Here is a 16,191-nt window from a genome sequence, read left to right as displayed (position 1 = left end):
TATGCATTGGTTTTAGTTTACATTTTTAGAGAAGGCCTAAAGAAGGAGGTGAAGCCAGAACTGGGCCCTGGATGGTTGGTGTGAAGTGCTGGGTACAATTGGAAGAGGGTGGATGCATTCTACAAAAGGAAGGACAGAGTAAGCAGAGATGTGAAGCAGAAATGTGTACTTCATTTTCAGGGACAGGAAAGAGAGAGCTAGCAATCGTGAAGGATTTATCTGGCAGAATACAGAGGAATGGGAGTAAATTAATACTCCTAATATGAGTTTAGGCCTGTCACAATAGGCAACAGAGACTCTTGCAAAGTTTGTGAGCAGAGGAGGAACATAATGAAAGTAATGCTGGGAAGATTGATGCCAAGGTTGTTCCTTTCCAAACAGGGAGCATTGAAGATGTTCAGTAGTAAATTCTCTGATGATTTGCCACTGACATCATGGATGGCTTGATGATCATCTCAGCCCTACACTGAGCTTCTTATCGGAGCCAGCTGAGAACTCAGAGCAGCCTGTGAGAGCGGGGGAGGAACACTCAGTTGCTGTGAGACTTTTGATGGGTGTGACTCTGAGTCCTTTCTTTCAGATGAACAGCTTGTCATCAAAGCCGAAGGCCTTGCCGGAGCCTCCTTGTGCCCCGAGGTTCCAGTCACCTTCTCTTCACCACCAGCAGCAGCAAAGGATACTTTTTCAGATGTGGCTTTCAAAGGCCAGCAACCTGCATCCATGACACCTTTTGTACATCCAGCCACTGACCTGGCAGAAGCCTCTGAGGGACAAGTGACGTTCACACAGTTGGGTAGCTATCCCCTGCCGCCCCCTGCTGGAGAGCAGATGTTCTCATGCCACCACTGTGGCAAGAGCCTCAGCCAAGACATGTTGCTGACCCACCAGTGTAGCCACACTGGTGAGCACCCCTTATCCTGTGCCCAGTGTCCCAAGCACTTTTCTCAGCAAGCCGAGCTTGGCAGCAACCCCCAGACCCATGCCAGTGAGACGCCCCCCACCTGCCCGCACTGCGCCAGGACTTTCACTCACCCGTCAAGACTCACCTATCACCTCCGGGTCCATAGCAGCACTGAGCGCCCTTTCCCCTGTCCTGATTGCCCCAAGCGCTTTGCAGACCAGGCCCGCCTCACCAACCACCGGCGAGCTCACGCCAGCGAGAGGCCCTTCCGCTGCACGCAGTGTGGCCGGAGCTTTAGCCTGAAAATCAGCCTCCTGCTCCACCAGCGCGGGCATGCACAGGAGCGGCCTTTCTCCTGCCCCCAGTGTGGCATTGACTTCAATGGCCACTCGGCCCTGATCCGCCACCAGATGATCCACACAGGCGAGCGTCCTTACCCGTGCACTGACTGCAGTAAGAGCTTTATGCGCAAGGAGCACCTGCTGAACCACCGGCGGCTGCACACGGGCGAGCGGCCCTTCAGCTGCACGCAATGTGGAAAGAGCTTCATCCGCAAGCACCACCTCATGAAGCACCAGCGCATCCACACGGGCGAGCGGCCCTACCCCTGTGCCTATTGCGGCAGGAGCTTCCGCTACAAACAGACGCTTAAGGACCACTTACGTTCAGGCCACAACGGAGGCTGTGGGGGTGAGAGTGACCCATCTGGACAGCCGCCTGACCCCCCAGGTCCTCTCCTAACGGGGCTCGAAACCTCTGGCCTAGGCGTTAACACTGAAGGTCTAGAAGCCAATCAGTGGTATGGGGAGGGTAGTGGAGGGGGAGTTTTGTGAACCTCCCTCCCGGTTATCCATGCTCACCCAGGACAAGAGAAAGGGGCATGAGCCCCTCCACTCCTGAAGTAATCACTATTGATTGCTATGTTGATGCATTTGGGGTCCTATACACTTGACTAGAGACATGCTTGAGTTTGGGAACTTCACAGCATTACAAGTATACCACTTTTTTTAACATATTTTTTTATTTCAGAGAGGAAGAGAGAGAGAGAGAAACTTCAGTGATGAGAGAGAATCATTGATTGGCTGCCTCCTGCATGGCTCTCACTGGGGATGGAACCCGCAACCCAGGCATGTGCCCTGACCAGGAATTGAACCGTGAGCTCCTGGTTCATAGGTCGATACTCAGCCATTGAGCCACCCTGGCTTGGCCAAGAATAACACATTTTGAAACACAGAAGAGCCCAGCATCCCCATCTTTTCAAAAAATGAGACCTAAGCAGAAATTGCAGAGAGAGAGGAAAACATGATTTGGCCTTTGGTAATTCATCACAGGGTAATAGATTGAGCATGATTGCAGCTCTGGGTAGAAACAGTTACATGGGAAGAACCTCCAGAGCTTGAAGCCCATCTGAGGCAGAGCCTTTCATTAGTCCCCTGATGATAAGACAGTTGTTAGAAGAAAGTACTCCAGCCTCAGTCCATATTCCTGCTCCTTCCAATGCTAGCTAAAGCCCACTCGTGCTGATGGACTGTCTCTTCCCAAATGATAGTGCAATACGGCCTTCCTAGACTAATTCTTTTTAAATACATTTTGTTACATATTGGGTGAGCAAGAAATCTGACTAAAAACTTCTTGAGAACAGTGCTTAACTTTCACCACTTGATTTGCAGCATTAAGCCTCTCACTGGCATTTAAACTGCCAGAAACCTCTACCGAGGTCCTGGTTTAAAAAGTTTGGAACAGTGTTCTCAGCCCCAGCTGTAAAAGCTAGAAATCTCAGAGAAATGATGACAGCCTAACCTTTATGCCTGAACCATGTTTCTTAGAAGTACTTACTTCCAGTTCTTGTTATCTATAAGCCAATAAGATGGCTTTTCAATTTCTAGTGTCTGATATTCTTGACAGTCCTCAGCAAAAAAAATCACAGCACTTCCAGAAGCATTATGGAGTTTCAGAAAAGCTGGGTGCACTGGCACACCCAGCTTTTGTCTCAGCAGTGAGGTGCTGGTGTGATAATGCAACTTTCTTGAGCCGTTAGAAAATATTCACCCATCTGGCCATTCCCAAGTTGGCAGTGGACAGATTGAGGGACTTCATAGATCACTGAGAGCTAAGCACCAGATGCAGACAGGGATAGCCTCTTCCTGCTGATTTTGCTTTTAGGGACCTTGACTACCATGGGTCCTTTTGTCGGGGTCATTCATTCCCCTGGGAGCATCTGAGCCTTGTGCTGCTCCTAAGTGGCTTTGCAATTGTGCGTACGTCCCTTCTTTTCCTTTACAAATCTCATATTTTCATCTGTGAAGTGAGGCTGGTGAAAGAAAAAAAGTGAGCTTCTAAGAAAATTTTTTTTTAGATCTTGTGATACATTGCTTCTTCTGCCAAAATCCTCTCTCTGTCTCTGGCTTCTATCCAGGCAAAGCCAAATAAGAAGCAAAATCAAAGCAGAGACATTCCTGCTGAAACTTGACTGAAATCAATTTGATTTGTTATTTTACTCCTGCTTGGAGCCTGAGGTGGAAGGCAGAGAATACAGAAAACCCTTAAGTCTTAGGCAGAAAAGCTGTGTATATCCGCACTCTTTTGTTTCCCCTGATCTTCCTGAGCTGCCTGGAAACAAGGTCTGCGAGTAATTAGGACACTTTATTGATGAAATAGTAAGGGAAGGACTCATTTTTTCCTTATCACCTAGCACAGCCTTTACCCTGCCTGGTTGTGCATAACCACACCAGGAAAAAGCGTCTTTACCCCAGCCAGCTTTGCCTCTAGGAAGGCTCTGTCTGAACATGCTGCTCTTCAGATAATCACAGTGATAGCATCTACTCTGTGATAGTCACAGTACCAGGAATCATATGAAGTAATGAAGAAACCCAGGGGTATAGAACAAACCAGGACATGAGGAACAGAATGCTGGCATAGTGGGAGCTTTCTAACTAGGATCTAGACTTGTACTCTGAGAAAATTTTGGGGTTCTGGGAATTCTAGTTTCACAGGTTGACCCACTAGGAACATGAGTGTGAGGTCCAGCTCTGGTTTCCACCCTGATCTTAAAGATAAGGGAGAAGAATTAAAAGTATTACCTTTAGGTGGTATGTTCCCTTTTCTGAACAGATTTAAGCATTTAACCACAGGATGCTGGAGAAGGAATTCTAGGTATGATGTTGGACTAGGTAATATGGAAAATTCTTTTTTACTCAATGATTTACTGATGACATGGAGTTTACTAACAAAAGAGACCTGTGGGTTAAAATGCTGCAGAAAGATGGAGGTAGGGGTTTTCCTAATCTTTGGCCCTGGTACACACTAGATGTTCGACTATGGTGCATTCTGGTCTCCTCTCCCTCCACCAGGTAGAACTCCAGGCCATCTCCAAATTGGAGAATTTGCGTAAAATTCAAGAATGGGTAAGTAAAATGGATCAGTGGAAAAGATTTCAGTGTATGGAGAAGCTTGGTCCAGCCAGGGCTCCTGAGTGAAACCAGGCATTTAACTCAACAGTTAAAGAAGTACCCGCGGATTGGGTGTCATGAGCAGATTTGATAGGAAAGCCAGAAACATGCTCATTAGGCTGCCCTCTGGACTAAGAGATCTGTACTATCACATAAATGGGCACCATCTCACCGGAGTGGATCCAGGTGTTGACTGTAACCAGATTCAGTCTGCTTACTAGGTTTTTTCATTGTCACCATAAGACGAACCTATGGTTCAGCCACAGATGTGGAAATAAATGGAAGTTTATCTAGAAAGTGAAAGCTGATGACTGCTCCTTTCTCCTGGATATTCGATGCTGGCACCATAGCGGGGCTCTTGCTAGAGCAGTGTTTTATATAACTTCCCTCATCAGGAACAGTCCACAGAGTTCCCACTGAAGGGCTGCTGGGCTGCTCTTTGGAGCATTTTTGAGAGATTGAGTATCCCAGCCTATCTCAACCAGGACCAGACCCTATGCCCTACTGGGGCATAACATATGCTCACTGTCTGTCTGCAGAAGCCTTGTTGGTATAAAGGACCCACGTTCCTTTATCTGTTCATTCTAAATGATATGGAGAACCCAAATTTTTTTTTCTAATGATGCCCCTGACCAGAATCGAACCCACAACCTTTCAGTTCACGAGCCAACATTCTAACCACTGAGAAATCTGGCTAAGGCAGAACCCAAATTTCTGCTCGGATTTCTCTTGAGGAAGGGCAGGAAAGCACCCCATCCCTTCCTCAACAGCTAGCGCCCAAGGGCTGCTCAGTAGCAATGAATAAAAGCAAGTCTTTCCACAAGGCTCTCATAGACCAGGGACTCTTATCTTCAGATACATGTTTTATCTGTGTGCTTGATAGCTTTGATCCTGTTCCCTTCACTCTACAAAGCAAACAGCTTGTCCACGGAGGACATTCTTTGACTAGGAAGTGTCAAGCTCTTACAAGCAAAAGGTAGTCAAGTTAGGTCAGGTCGGGGATGGGAGGGAGTGGGAGCGGGCAGTGTGCAAGGCCTTAATTTGAGGCCACATCACGTGGGTTAGTACAGCTTCATGGTTTAGAGCATGGACTCAGACCTAGATTCAAGTCCTGGTATCAGCAAAAGTAACATACTGAACATGCATTATTTAACCATCATGGGCCTAGTTTCCTTATCTGTAAAATAGGGAGAAGGATACCTCTGTCTCTGAGGTGTTAGGTTAGGGGATACCTGTGAAAGTGCTGAGCACGAAGCCTGACATGTAGAAGGTGTCAGAATGGCAGCCCTCAAGAGGTGTGCAGGACCAACCAGAGAGGGCCACACAGCCAGCTGAGCCTGAAGTGGTGTCAAGAACCAAGGCTGCTCTACGGAATCATGGGATTTTTTTTTTTTTTTAAGTACATGGTTCTTAATGTCTCATCTTTTTGCTTTCATGCAGCCTGTTCTGTTACTCCATCTTTTCTGTACTTCTGGCTCCCACAAGTTCCTGTGTGCCATAATACCATGTGGCTCTCTGGTTCCCTTGGTTTTTCTTAGTTCAGATTCTAAGGGGTGGGGTCTGGCCTTGTCCTTTCTATATCAGGCCACAGGAGTTTACAGCCAACCCTTGGATTGGCTGCCCGTCGGTTACGTGCTCATCTTGGTTCCGTCAGCTGTAGTCAGGAGGGACGATCTTGTGGTCCTTGCACCAGGATCTGTGACTTGGGAATGGGCAAACAGTGGCATAGTATGGCATGTCCAGTACTACCAGGAGAGGAGAGCGTCCGCTTTACCTGCATGAGGGTCTCTTAAAAGACTTCTGCTTCATGAGCACTGTCAGAGACTAGAGGTTGTTATTGTCTCTCATAAAGGACCCGAGAGATGCTGTTTAAATAACTTGCAAAAGGAGTAATTTGTCACTTTGTAGGGTTGTAGTCCTCCCTTTCTGGTCCTGCTCCAATTTTTTTTTAAAGTGTGTGTAACTCTGAGCATATATATATATATATATATAATTAACAATGGTTGTTCTAGGTGTGTGTAAACACACACACACATACAATGACTTTCATCAACTTGGCCAAATTGCCTCTTCAAAACAAAAAATTATTTCAGCCCTGGCCGGTTTGGCTTGGTGGATGGAGCATCGGCCTGGGGGCTGGGGGGTCCCGGGTTCGATTCCGGTCGAGGGCATGTACCTTGGTTTCGGGCACATTCCCAGTGGGGGGGGGGGGCGGTGCAGGAGGCAGCTGATCGGTGTTTCTCTCTCGTCGATGATTCCAACTCTCTATCCCTTTCCCTTCCTCTCTGTAAAAAAAATAAAATATATAAAAAAAAATTATTTCAGTCCTAAGACCATCCACTAAATGCGGAAAGGTACAGTCTAATCAAGGAAGCCGAAGAGCAGTGTGCTGCAATGCTCTGAAAATTGCCAGGTGACATTTCAAATAAAAGAGTTGATAAAACCTCAGTGGGCAACATGGCTTTGTTTCTGTTTATTAGCAAAGCCAGTATTTGCTGTGAAATCTTGAAACTGGTCTAAAAATTCAGCCACCCAAGAATGGAGGCCACATGCTGTTAGGGATGTGGCTACTCCATGAATAATTGTACAGTGGGAAGACCACCTGAGCAGGGGTTAAAAACGGGATTCTGGTCTTAAGATTCTCTACCTTCCTGGTACGGAGCAAGCCACTTAATTTGTGGAGATCTCATTTTCTTAATTCTAATGTGCACATTGAACAAAATGGTAATGTAAGGTCACATCCACCTCTAAAATCATAGACTTCAAGATTTCACTTCCTGGTCCTTTCCTTATCTGGTTTCTCTCCAGATTCTGCCATACTAAGTGATTGCTTCCACCCAACAGAATAAGCACCTTGATGAGTTCGGCATCATTACCGAACAGCTTCATTCTACTAGTATCTTTATTATAATTACTCCAAAGCCACACAAACTGACAAGATGTTAGCAAAACTGTAAACTTTTGTTTTAAATACACAGTATGCAGTTGACTGCATTTTTTAAGGCTAGGAAAACACACCAAAATTAAGAATGGTTTTTCTAGGGTGTTGGGGTTATTCAGTGGTTATTTTACCCTGTAAATTCTGTGTAATGTAAAATATCTTGTGTATAGCATTCAGAGAGGAAGAAAGAGGGAGAGACAGAAATATCAATGATGAGAGAGAATCATTTATTGGCTGCCTCCTGCACACCCCCTACTGGGGATTGAGCTCACAACCAGAACACGTGCCCTTGACTGAATCGAATCCGGGACCCTTCAGTCCGCACGCTGATGCTCTACCCACTGAGTAAAACCAGCTAGGGAGTGTATAACGTTCTTAATGCTTTTATAAGAACATGGATTATTTTAGTGAGAATGGTCCTGGAAATGAAGTCAGGAGGCCAGAGTTTTAATCTTGCTTTGATTTGTCATGTGTAATATGAGAATAATGCACATTTTACTAACTTTACATTGGTGTTGTGAGGCTCAAATGAGGGGTGGTCTTAAAAAGTGCTTTAAAACATATTAAAGGCCTGAGAAGCAAGTGTTGCTACAGTAGATGCAGAAGAATTACTTGCTGACCAGGTAAACAGTCTCTGGATGTCGGTGCTCCTCATTCAAGATTGGACAGTGGTTGCTTCTTCACTTCCAGTTTGCCTGTGCTGGCTGGTGGGGAGAAGCTGCCTGAGGTTGCCAGTTGGGAAGCAGTGGGGAAAGGGAAGTACGTGTGGGCAGAGATTGAAAACAAAGTGGGATGGAGAAAATACCAGGTTGACCTATATCCCATAATGTGTTGACTTTTACCAGCAACTTATGCAAGATCACCAGCTGTACGTATACGAGGAATTGTAACAAATCAGGGAGGCAGGCATGTCACTGGAGAGATTGGGTTAAACAAGCAGAATTCACAACCAGGGATGTACCCAAAGCTGTGCACATCAAGCCAGTTCTTGGCTTTGAATTTATAGTTAGTAAAAATTATACAAGAAAACCGGTATCGACAAGCTAAGCTCATGAGTAAGCAGGATAAAAACAATGCGCAAGAACAATGAAATCATAGTTTATTTTTAACCAGTAAGTGATCATTTAGAATGACCCTCAGGGTGATCTTGTGGGGCTGAGTCAAGGACCTGAGGAACAGCAAGAAGACTGTTAGCTGGTTCTTGGCTGGACATTATACTAACCTGGGGAGCTTAAAACTCTGTACGCCAGGGCCCGCCCGGCGTGATTTCGTTTGTCTGAGATGAGGCCTGGGTGTTTGTTTGTTTTTAAGGTTCCCCCAAGTGATTCTAATGTGCCTGCGAGTTTAGAAGATGGTGGAGTCAAAACGTGAATCATTAGACTGGAAATGATCAGTTAGCCTGCTTTTCTTGAGCAGGGAGCTGTGCACTGGAGATTAATAAAGGGCCTTTGAATCCACAGTGGGGAAGTCATAATTTGGTTCTAGAGGCAGGGCTCAGAAGGAAATAAGGCAATGGGAATGGTTGTTGAGAAAGTCCTGACACATCTCAGTAGTTAGGTCAGCAGCTCTAGAGGCTGTGGGAGAAGCAGCATTCACTTGGGCTATGCCCACTGTTGGCACTGTCCAGAGAGTGGGTACATCGAACACTGGCAGCATACCGGATGAGCACAGATGGTCCCCGGCCTGCACCTTTCTAACCTCTATGGTGGTGAGGCCAGCACCTCCTTGCCAGAGCAGTTTGCTGAAGAACAAAAAGAGACCTTGGTGACATCACTACCAGCTTGGATTTAACAATAATACATGGTTTTAATACCTTATTTGTTGCTTTTAGAAAAAAACAACAGTATTGTTCTGCATGAACATTAGGTTTTATTTGGAAATATATTTGACTATTTTTAGAAAGCAAATCCACACTTAAAAGTTGAAGGGTTGCCCACTGAGAAGATTCAAGAGAACATACTGCGGTTATTTCCAGCATAAACCATGTCTTCTGCAGAAAGGGTTTTTAGCTGTAGGTGCTGGTTGCATTAGAACTGTTGAGTAGGGAACTCAGTCACCCAAGTGATTACACATTTATTAAAATGAGAAAAGTACCACAGAGCTATTAAGAACTGAGGAGAAGTCAATGAACTTCACTGTCTTCTGTGCCAAGACTTGTAAGGAAGATGATGAAATGCCTCTTTGAAGTAGGCTGAGAATAAACTGAAGAGGGAAAAGGTCATATTTTCCCTGAACTTTACATAGGTATAAAGCAGAAATGTTCAGAAGTTAGGAAGAGAGGGAGTGAAAATGTGTGTGTATTTGGCACTTAAGTTTGAATTAAATGGTGGCAAAAGGTGGATCTAAAAAAGGCAAGGATGTTGAAAATTCATTAGCAAGAGCAATTGATCTTAAAACTATGATACAAAATATTTGACCGTGATCCCCACATTAACACTTGGTGTCTCTTCTAAGTCTAGGAACTTTACCACCTGGCCCCCAGTGCCCTTCCTCTCCACAAAGCCTGCCTCTGATTTGTAGTCACACTTAGGATGTCAGTGACTTTGAAACCTAAGGAGTTACCCTTCCTTGGAGGTTGGCATAAGGGACAGTGTCCTAGAGTGAAGACAGGTGTTATAATCACGGACATGCCAATGGGCCAAGGAAGCTTGAAGACCTCTGGCTGCCATTTTCTTTTCTCTGCCCCATTGATTACATTGTAGTCCTTAAACCAACTTGTGAAATTAGGCACGGGAGACACTAAGATAGAAGTGCAAATCTGTCACCCTCTTGATTCAGCTGAGGGTTAATCTAGAGGTTTTCTTCAAATAAAGCTTGTATATAGTTGTTGAAGGACTTGAAGTGCACAGGGAATGGTAGAGTTCTCCAGAGAAACAGAACCAAAAGGCTATAAAGAGATCTAAGAGATTTAATATATGAATTAGTTCCTGCAGTTATGGAGGCCAAGAAGTCCCTCAACCTGACATCTACAAGCTGGAGACCCAGGAGAGCCGGTGGGATAATTTATTCTGAGTCCAAAGGTTCACGGACCAGGAGCACTGCTGTCCAAGGCAGGAAGGATCCATGTTCCAGCTCAAGGAAAGCGAGTTAGCCTTCCTCTGCCTTTTTGTTCTATCCAGGCCCTCAGTGGACGGACAATGTCCATCCATATTGGTGAGGGTGATTTTTGCTCAGACTACTGATTCAAATGCAATGTTTTCTGGAAACACTCTCACTGACACACCCAGAAATGTTTTATCAGCTATCTGGGCATTCCTTGGCCCACTCAAGTTGATATGTAAAATGAACCCTCATGACACATACATGTTCTGGTATTTATGAATTCCCTCTCCTTTGGCCTCCCCTACATCCTGTAGTTCAGCATCAAACGCCCTGTCCAGAGCAGTAGCTATAGAATTCCTAGGTAAGGAGATGAAAAGCAGTCAGTTCCCACCTGAGAGTGAGAGGCCAGCCTGGGTCCTTCCCTTGCGAGAAATGTTTATTAACAGTGATATTTGAATCTTTAATCCACTTTATCCCGTTGCTCATTCTGCTCCTCCATAAGTTAGCTAGCTGCCTCCTAACTGACCCAGTAATTTATACAAACAAGCCTAATGACAGACACCTCTTCCAGCTCAGGACCTCTCCTGCCCTTGCTTCTCTCTGCCCACGGGTCACTGAGCATCCAGGAGAGGGCCCATGGCCTGTGCTGCTACAATAACCCCCTCCTCATGTCTCTCTGGTCTGCTTTCTGGGAAGCACACCTAATCCCATCATTCACTACCTCCTGCTAGATCCACTTCTGGTTTTTGTGGTCTGCAGTTGCTAGATGGAGTGGTTGTAAACCAATGCTAGTACAATGAAGCTTGTGCATTTACTGCCGGGGTTCTTGTCCCAGCATCAAGAAGGGTTCAGGAATCTGGAGAAGGCTGTGCGTAGATGACAGGAATCCAGAGACTAATAAAGAGTCCAGAGACGAGATATAATTTTGAAAGGCATTGGGGGTCAGAGGGCCTTTAGCTAAAGGAACTGAAGACTCCCTCCTTGTCTAGGACCCTTGCTTTTATTAACACAATTTGTCCTAAGGCAAGGTGGAGATAATACACTTCAAAGGGTAAGGTTTCAAAGAGTGCAGAGCATTGTCAGTTTGGGGGAATTAGCCTACAGCTGTTCAGGTGTTTGGTCAGTAGGAGGCAATAACATGTAGATTAAGATGCCCTTTAACTGTCTGGCAGCCACAATCAGTTTACCATTCAGGTTTGGGGAAATGCCTTTAGCCATTCCCAATAGGTGACTACATGTGTGACTCAACCCTGTTGAGTCCCCAAGTTTCATCAACCTTTTGATGAAACTCTTGAAATTATGACATGCTGGAATTGGGTCCAGCATCTAGCCCTTTTTGATTTTTTAAATTTAACAAGAATGTATGTTTTGCCCTAACCGGTTTGGCTCAGTGGATAGAGCGTCGGCCTGCGCACTGAAGGGTCCCAGGTTCGATTCCGGCCAAGGGCATGTACCTTGGTTGCGGGCACATCCCCTGTAGGAGGTGTGCAGGAGGCAGTTGATCAATGTTTCTCTCTCATCGATGTTTCTTACTCTCTATCCCTCTCCTTTCCTCTCTGTGAAAAATCAATAAAATATATTAAACAAAAAAAAAGAGAATGTATGTTTTAAGATTTTTAAATTCAATGGAAAGGGCAGAGTTCTATCATGTCCCTTCAAATTGCTGCCAGGTATTAAAGGAATCGTTTGCAGTAAGTTTCTTTTTGAGCCAACAGTTCTTAGAGTCCCAATTTCAATGTCCAACAGTTTCTTTTCTTCCCCCTCCCCCCCCCCCCAACAGTTTCTTACGTATACATGTCAGCAATGATACTTCAGTTCTGGATGGTGGACAAATGGTGGCAATGCAGGTCCGACCCTCTCTGGTTTGGTCCTGGGCAACCTGCAGCGATGCACAGCTGCTGACTGCTAGCATGGCAAGGCGTCTTCACCATCTTCATTTCTGGACTGTTTCTCTTCTGTTGTTCTCATGGGGCCACTGCCATTCTGTGGCTGGAGAAGTCTGGTCACTTCCTCTCTGGAATTCCTTGTTGCAGGAATCCACATGGGCTTGGAGGAGTTTTCTGAAAATATACAAACATATTCTCCACCAAAGGTTAATAAAGGAATCATTTTTATAAATTAGACTTGGGATCTTTTTCATTTTTTTGCCCAAATGATTTTCCTTTGGCTTATTTTGACACCATGTGTGTTTTGACACCATGTGTGTCTTGCTATTAGCATTACAAATTAAAATTAATTTTCAAGTAAAAATTTTTTTGATGTAATTAAGGCTTTTACTTACAGGGCATTATTCCACTATCCCCCCTTTTTTGATTTAAATATTAGGAGGCTTTTAGAGATTTTACAATGCAGTCATGATAACTTTTAATTTCAATTTCTTGTATAGAAATATGACTGCTCTGGATTTATTGCATGTTAAGCAACTTTAATATAAGATGAACCATCAATAAAAAACTATAGTTAATACTTCAGGAACAGTTTCCTATCTAGTACAATTAAATTTCTTGAATATTTCAATTAGCCAATTTAAATTAATCTGAATAACATTTATCTTTATTATTTTTTTAACTTTACTTGTCCTAGGACCTAGGTTATAGGCAATAAATGATACTAATTAAATTTCTATAATCAGTCTTTTGAGTAATTTTACACTAGCTATATTAAGGGGTGCAAAAACAACTTATTTACCTTTTCACATTAGACCTAATAAAATTAACTGCAGTTCTTAAGATGTTTGAAGGAAACCTCTTTATTTACTTCTAACGTAACTTTCAGTCCAGCTTAAAAATTTCAACTAAGAAGCATCTTTGTCTTTGTCTTTACACCCAGCAACCTAGAAGGTCATTTCCTGGATGTTAACTGATAGTGCAGCAAGGCCATGTATTTCAAGTCCTTATTCATTCATGGTGACTGTATTTATTTTCAGATTTGGTATTTTAATAATAATATTTAGATTATCCTATAAATATTAGTGGAAGAGGTTTCAAAAATTTAAATTTCTCTTTCTATTAAATTTAGAATAATATTTTTAAACAGCATTCCCTTTCAGCTTATTTGCATATACAGAGCGATCATGGGAAGCCTTCAGTAACTTTTTTAGAAGACTTTACTAGGATTCAATTGTTTACAAAGATATTGGCTTCTCATATAACTTAAATTATAGGAAACTTTGATTATATTTTTAAAAGTTAATTTAATAAGTAATTTAAGTAGGTTTTTTATTGAAAAAGCAAAGTTAGTAAATTTAGTAAACTTTTACGTCTGATTCACAAGACACAAATGCCGCCCACCTCCAGCCTAATTTAAAATGCAGGTGGCGAGGAGCTTTTGTCTTTTAAATTACATCTTAAAATTCCACTGCTGTATTTTCAGAGATATTAAACAAAACTTGTTTAGCCCTTCTTAGAGGCCAAACCTTTTATAACATTTAAGATATAAGTAAAATATATATGATTTAAAGATTATATACCTTTTATAGTTATCTTAAAATATCAATTACTAAATTTAGACTGGTTTTAGTATTAAAAATTTCGGTTGGGATCACAGAATGAATCCGCTTTTTTAATTAGACTAATGAGGAACATATTTTGAATTTCTAATTTTTCAGAGAAAACACAAGATTTTCTTAAAAATTAAATTTCTATACTTTAGACATTTACTTACTACCACAACTATAATTTCTCCCAATTTATTCCAAAAGCTTTTAGATCTGGCAAGTCAAATATTTAACATTTCTTTAGATAAATAACACCTTATATTCTTAAGAATAAACTTCAAAAATACAAGACACAATCAATATATTCAATTCTGTCCTCTAGGTTTTTCATGAGGCAAATTTAGATTATTGAACAAGTTTTATCATTTGATTTAGTAAACTTTACTTTTTAGTTTCTAGCAGCGCTGGAAAACCACATTTGAGCCTTGCAAAGCAGGTTTTGGCCTACCTGGTCTTTTCAGACGTAAATTGACCACATTCTTTTTTTAAGATTTTGCTACAGGCAGGAAGCGACACTAGCCCCTTCCTCTATTAGAATGGCATAGCTGGCTTTTTTAATTAACAAAGGGCTACTTAGATTTTTTAATTATCTATTTTTCACAGAAATCCCAGACGCATTTCTAAATTTTGTAAAACTTTTCAATTACGAGAAGGAGACTTTAAATTAGAATACTTGGGAAGGGGGCATCCATATTGGATCGCCATGTGCTCCCTTCTTCTCTTCCCCCACATCCTGCTTTGGGGGAAGTTTCAGCAAATGACTCAGATGGTGTATTTTTTCCCAAAGTCATGCTTAATAGAAAAAGACATATTTTAAATTTTTTCCTATTTCGCTTTCCAAAATAGTAGCTATCACCCAAGGTTATCTTAGCCAAAATTTGGTTATCATAGGATGTTCTCTGGTAATTTTTAAACAAAACATTAAGTAATCTCATTGTGGGAGAGCTTATAGCTCTGCCCTCTCCTGCCACCTTTGAATCTTTCTGCACCAGAGGCGGATTCGGCAGCGGAGTTTCATTTCTTACTACAGATTTTAGATTCCAGATACGAATTAAGATTTTAATTTGAACAAGAAACCACATTAAAGATGACCATGGCACTCTTTTTTCAGCCTGATTTAAATGAGTACCTTTTAATAGTCTAATTTCTTTATAATTTTACCTTCTTATCAAATTTTTCCCCATAATAATCTGACTTAAACACAAAGTATCACCCATGCACTTGCGGATCCGCGGGCTTCCGAAGCTACTGTGTGCTACGCCCTGTTCTCATCTCATTTGATTCTACAGTTGGTGAGTTGGCATTAGTTTTTCATGTATTTATATACAGTGGGGCCTTGACTTATGAGTTTAATTAGTTCCGTGACGGAGCTCGTAACTCAAATTACTCGTATGTCAAATCAAAAAGTGAACGAGTGAGACACGTGATGCTGGGCTGATGTTGTGGCGTTCACTGTGACGTTAGCTGCGCCAACTAGCGGTGGGGTATCTGAAGCTGGCTCCTAACCCGAATTTTAGCTCGCAACTCAAAGCAAAAAATCGGCGAGAGGCAGCTCGTATCTCGAAAAACTCGTTAGTCGGGACACTCGTAAGTCAAGGCCCCACTGTATGAAGAGACAAAGTGAAGCTCAGAAGTTAAATAACTTGTTAACAGTCAAAGCTAGTGATTGGTGATTTTGGAATTTAAACTCAGGTGTATCCAACCTCAAAGTCCAACCTCTGTCTAAGCAGCACCTGGCAATATTTGTGGAAGGAATTAATGAATTTTCTCCCTTCCGCCTATCTTCTCCATTCGCCTACCCTGGCCTCGCCTTGGTTCCTCTTCTTCCTTGGCCTGAAGTGTCAAAGTAACTTTGACCTGCATTTTTTTAATATATTTTTTATTGATTAAGATATTACATATGTGTCCCTATCCCCACGTTATCCCCTAGCACCCCGCTCATGCCCTCACCCCCCTGTTGTCTGTGTCCATTGGTTAGGCCTATATGCTTGCATATAAGTCCTTCGGTTGATCAAAGTAACTTTGACCTGCATTTAAAGATTTTGGAAGAGGCTGCTATTAACACGCAGTGCACCTTTCCTGGTAGGAAGAGTTCAGCCCTCCTCTGACACATTAGCCCGACCACTTCTCCATCATCCACACCAGTGCAAAGGCCTGGAACTGGTCCGGTAAATTTGGATTGGGAAGAGGGAGAGTGGGGAGGTGACGCCTGCAAAGGAGAGAGGGAAGGGAGAAAGGCCAAAGGAAGAGGCTGGAGACACAGTTATTCTTGCAAAATTCCCCCAAGGGTCATTCACCATTTCCCTTGGGATGCCCAGTACATGTGCAGAGTTAGCAGAAACCAGTGCCCTGCACTGTTTGG

General features: G+C 43.1%; 1 protein-coding gene across 1 annotated transcript in view; it reads left to right on the top strand.

Moving 5' to 3' along the window:
• Positions 1 to 8,534, top strand: part of ZNF398 (zinc finger protein 398) — a 35,304-nt gene extending 26,770 nt beyond the window's left edge. The window contains exon 6 of the mRNA XM_059712117.1: positions 581 to 8,534. Within this exon, the coding sequence (XP_059568100.1) occupies positions 581 to 1,734 (1,154 nt within the window). The 3' untranslated portion in view covers positions 1,735 to 8,534. The remainder of the gene's footprint in view (positions 1 to 580) is intronic.
• The last annotated feature ends 7,657 nt before the right edge of the window (positions 8,535 to 16,191 follow it).

This window comes from Myotis daubentonii, chromosome 10, assembly GCF_963259705.1.
Source record: "Myotis daubentonii chromosome 10, mMyoDau2.1, whole genome shotgun sequence".
NCBI lineage: Eukaryota > Metazoa > Chordata > Mammalia > Chiroptera > Vespertilionidae > Myotis > Myotis daubentonii.
Note: the sequence above shows the minus strand (reverse complement) of the source record. Positions and strands in the feature narration are given on the sequence as shown.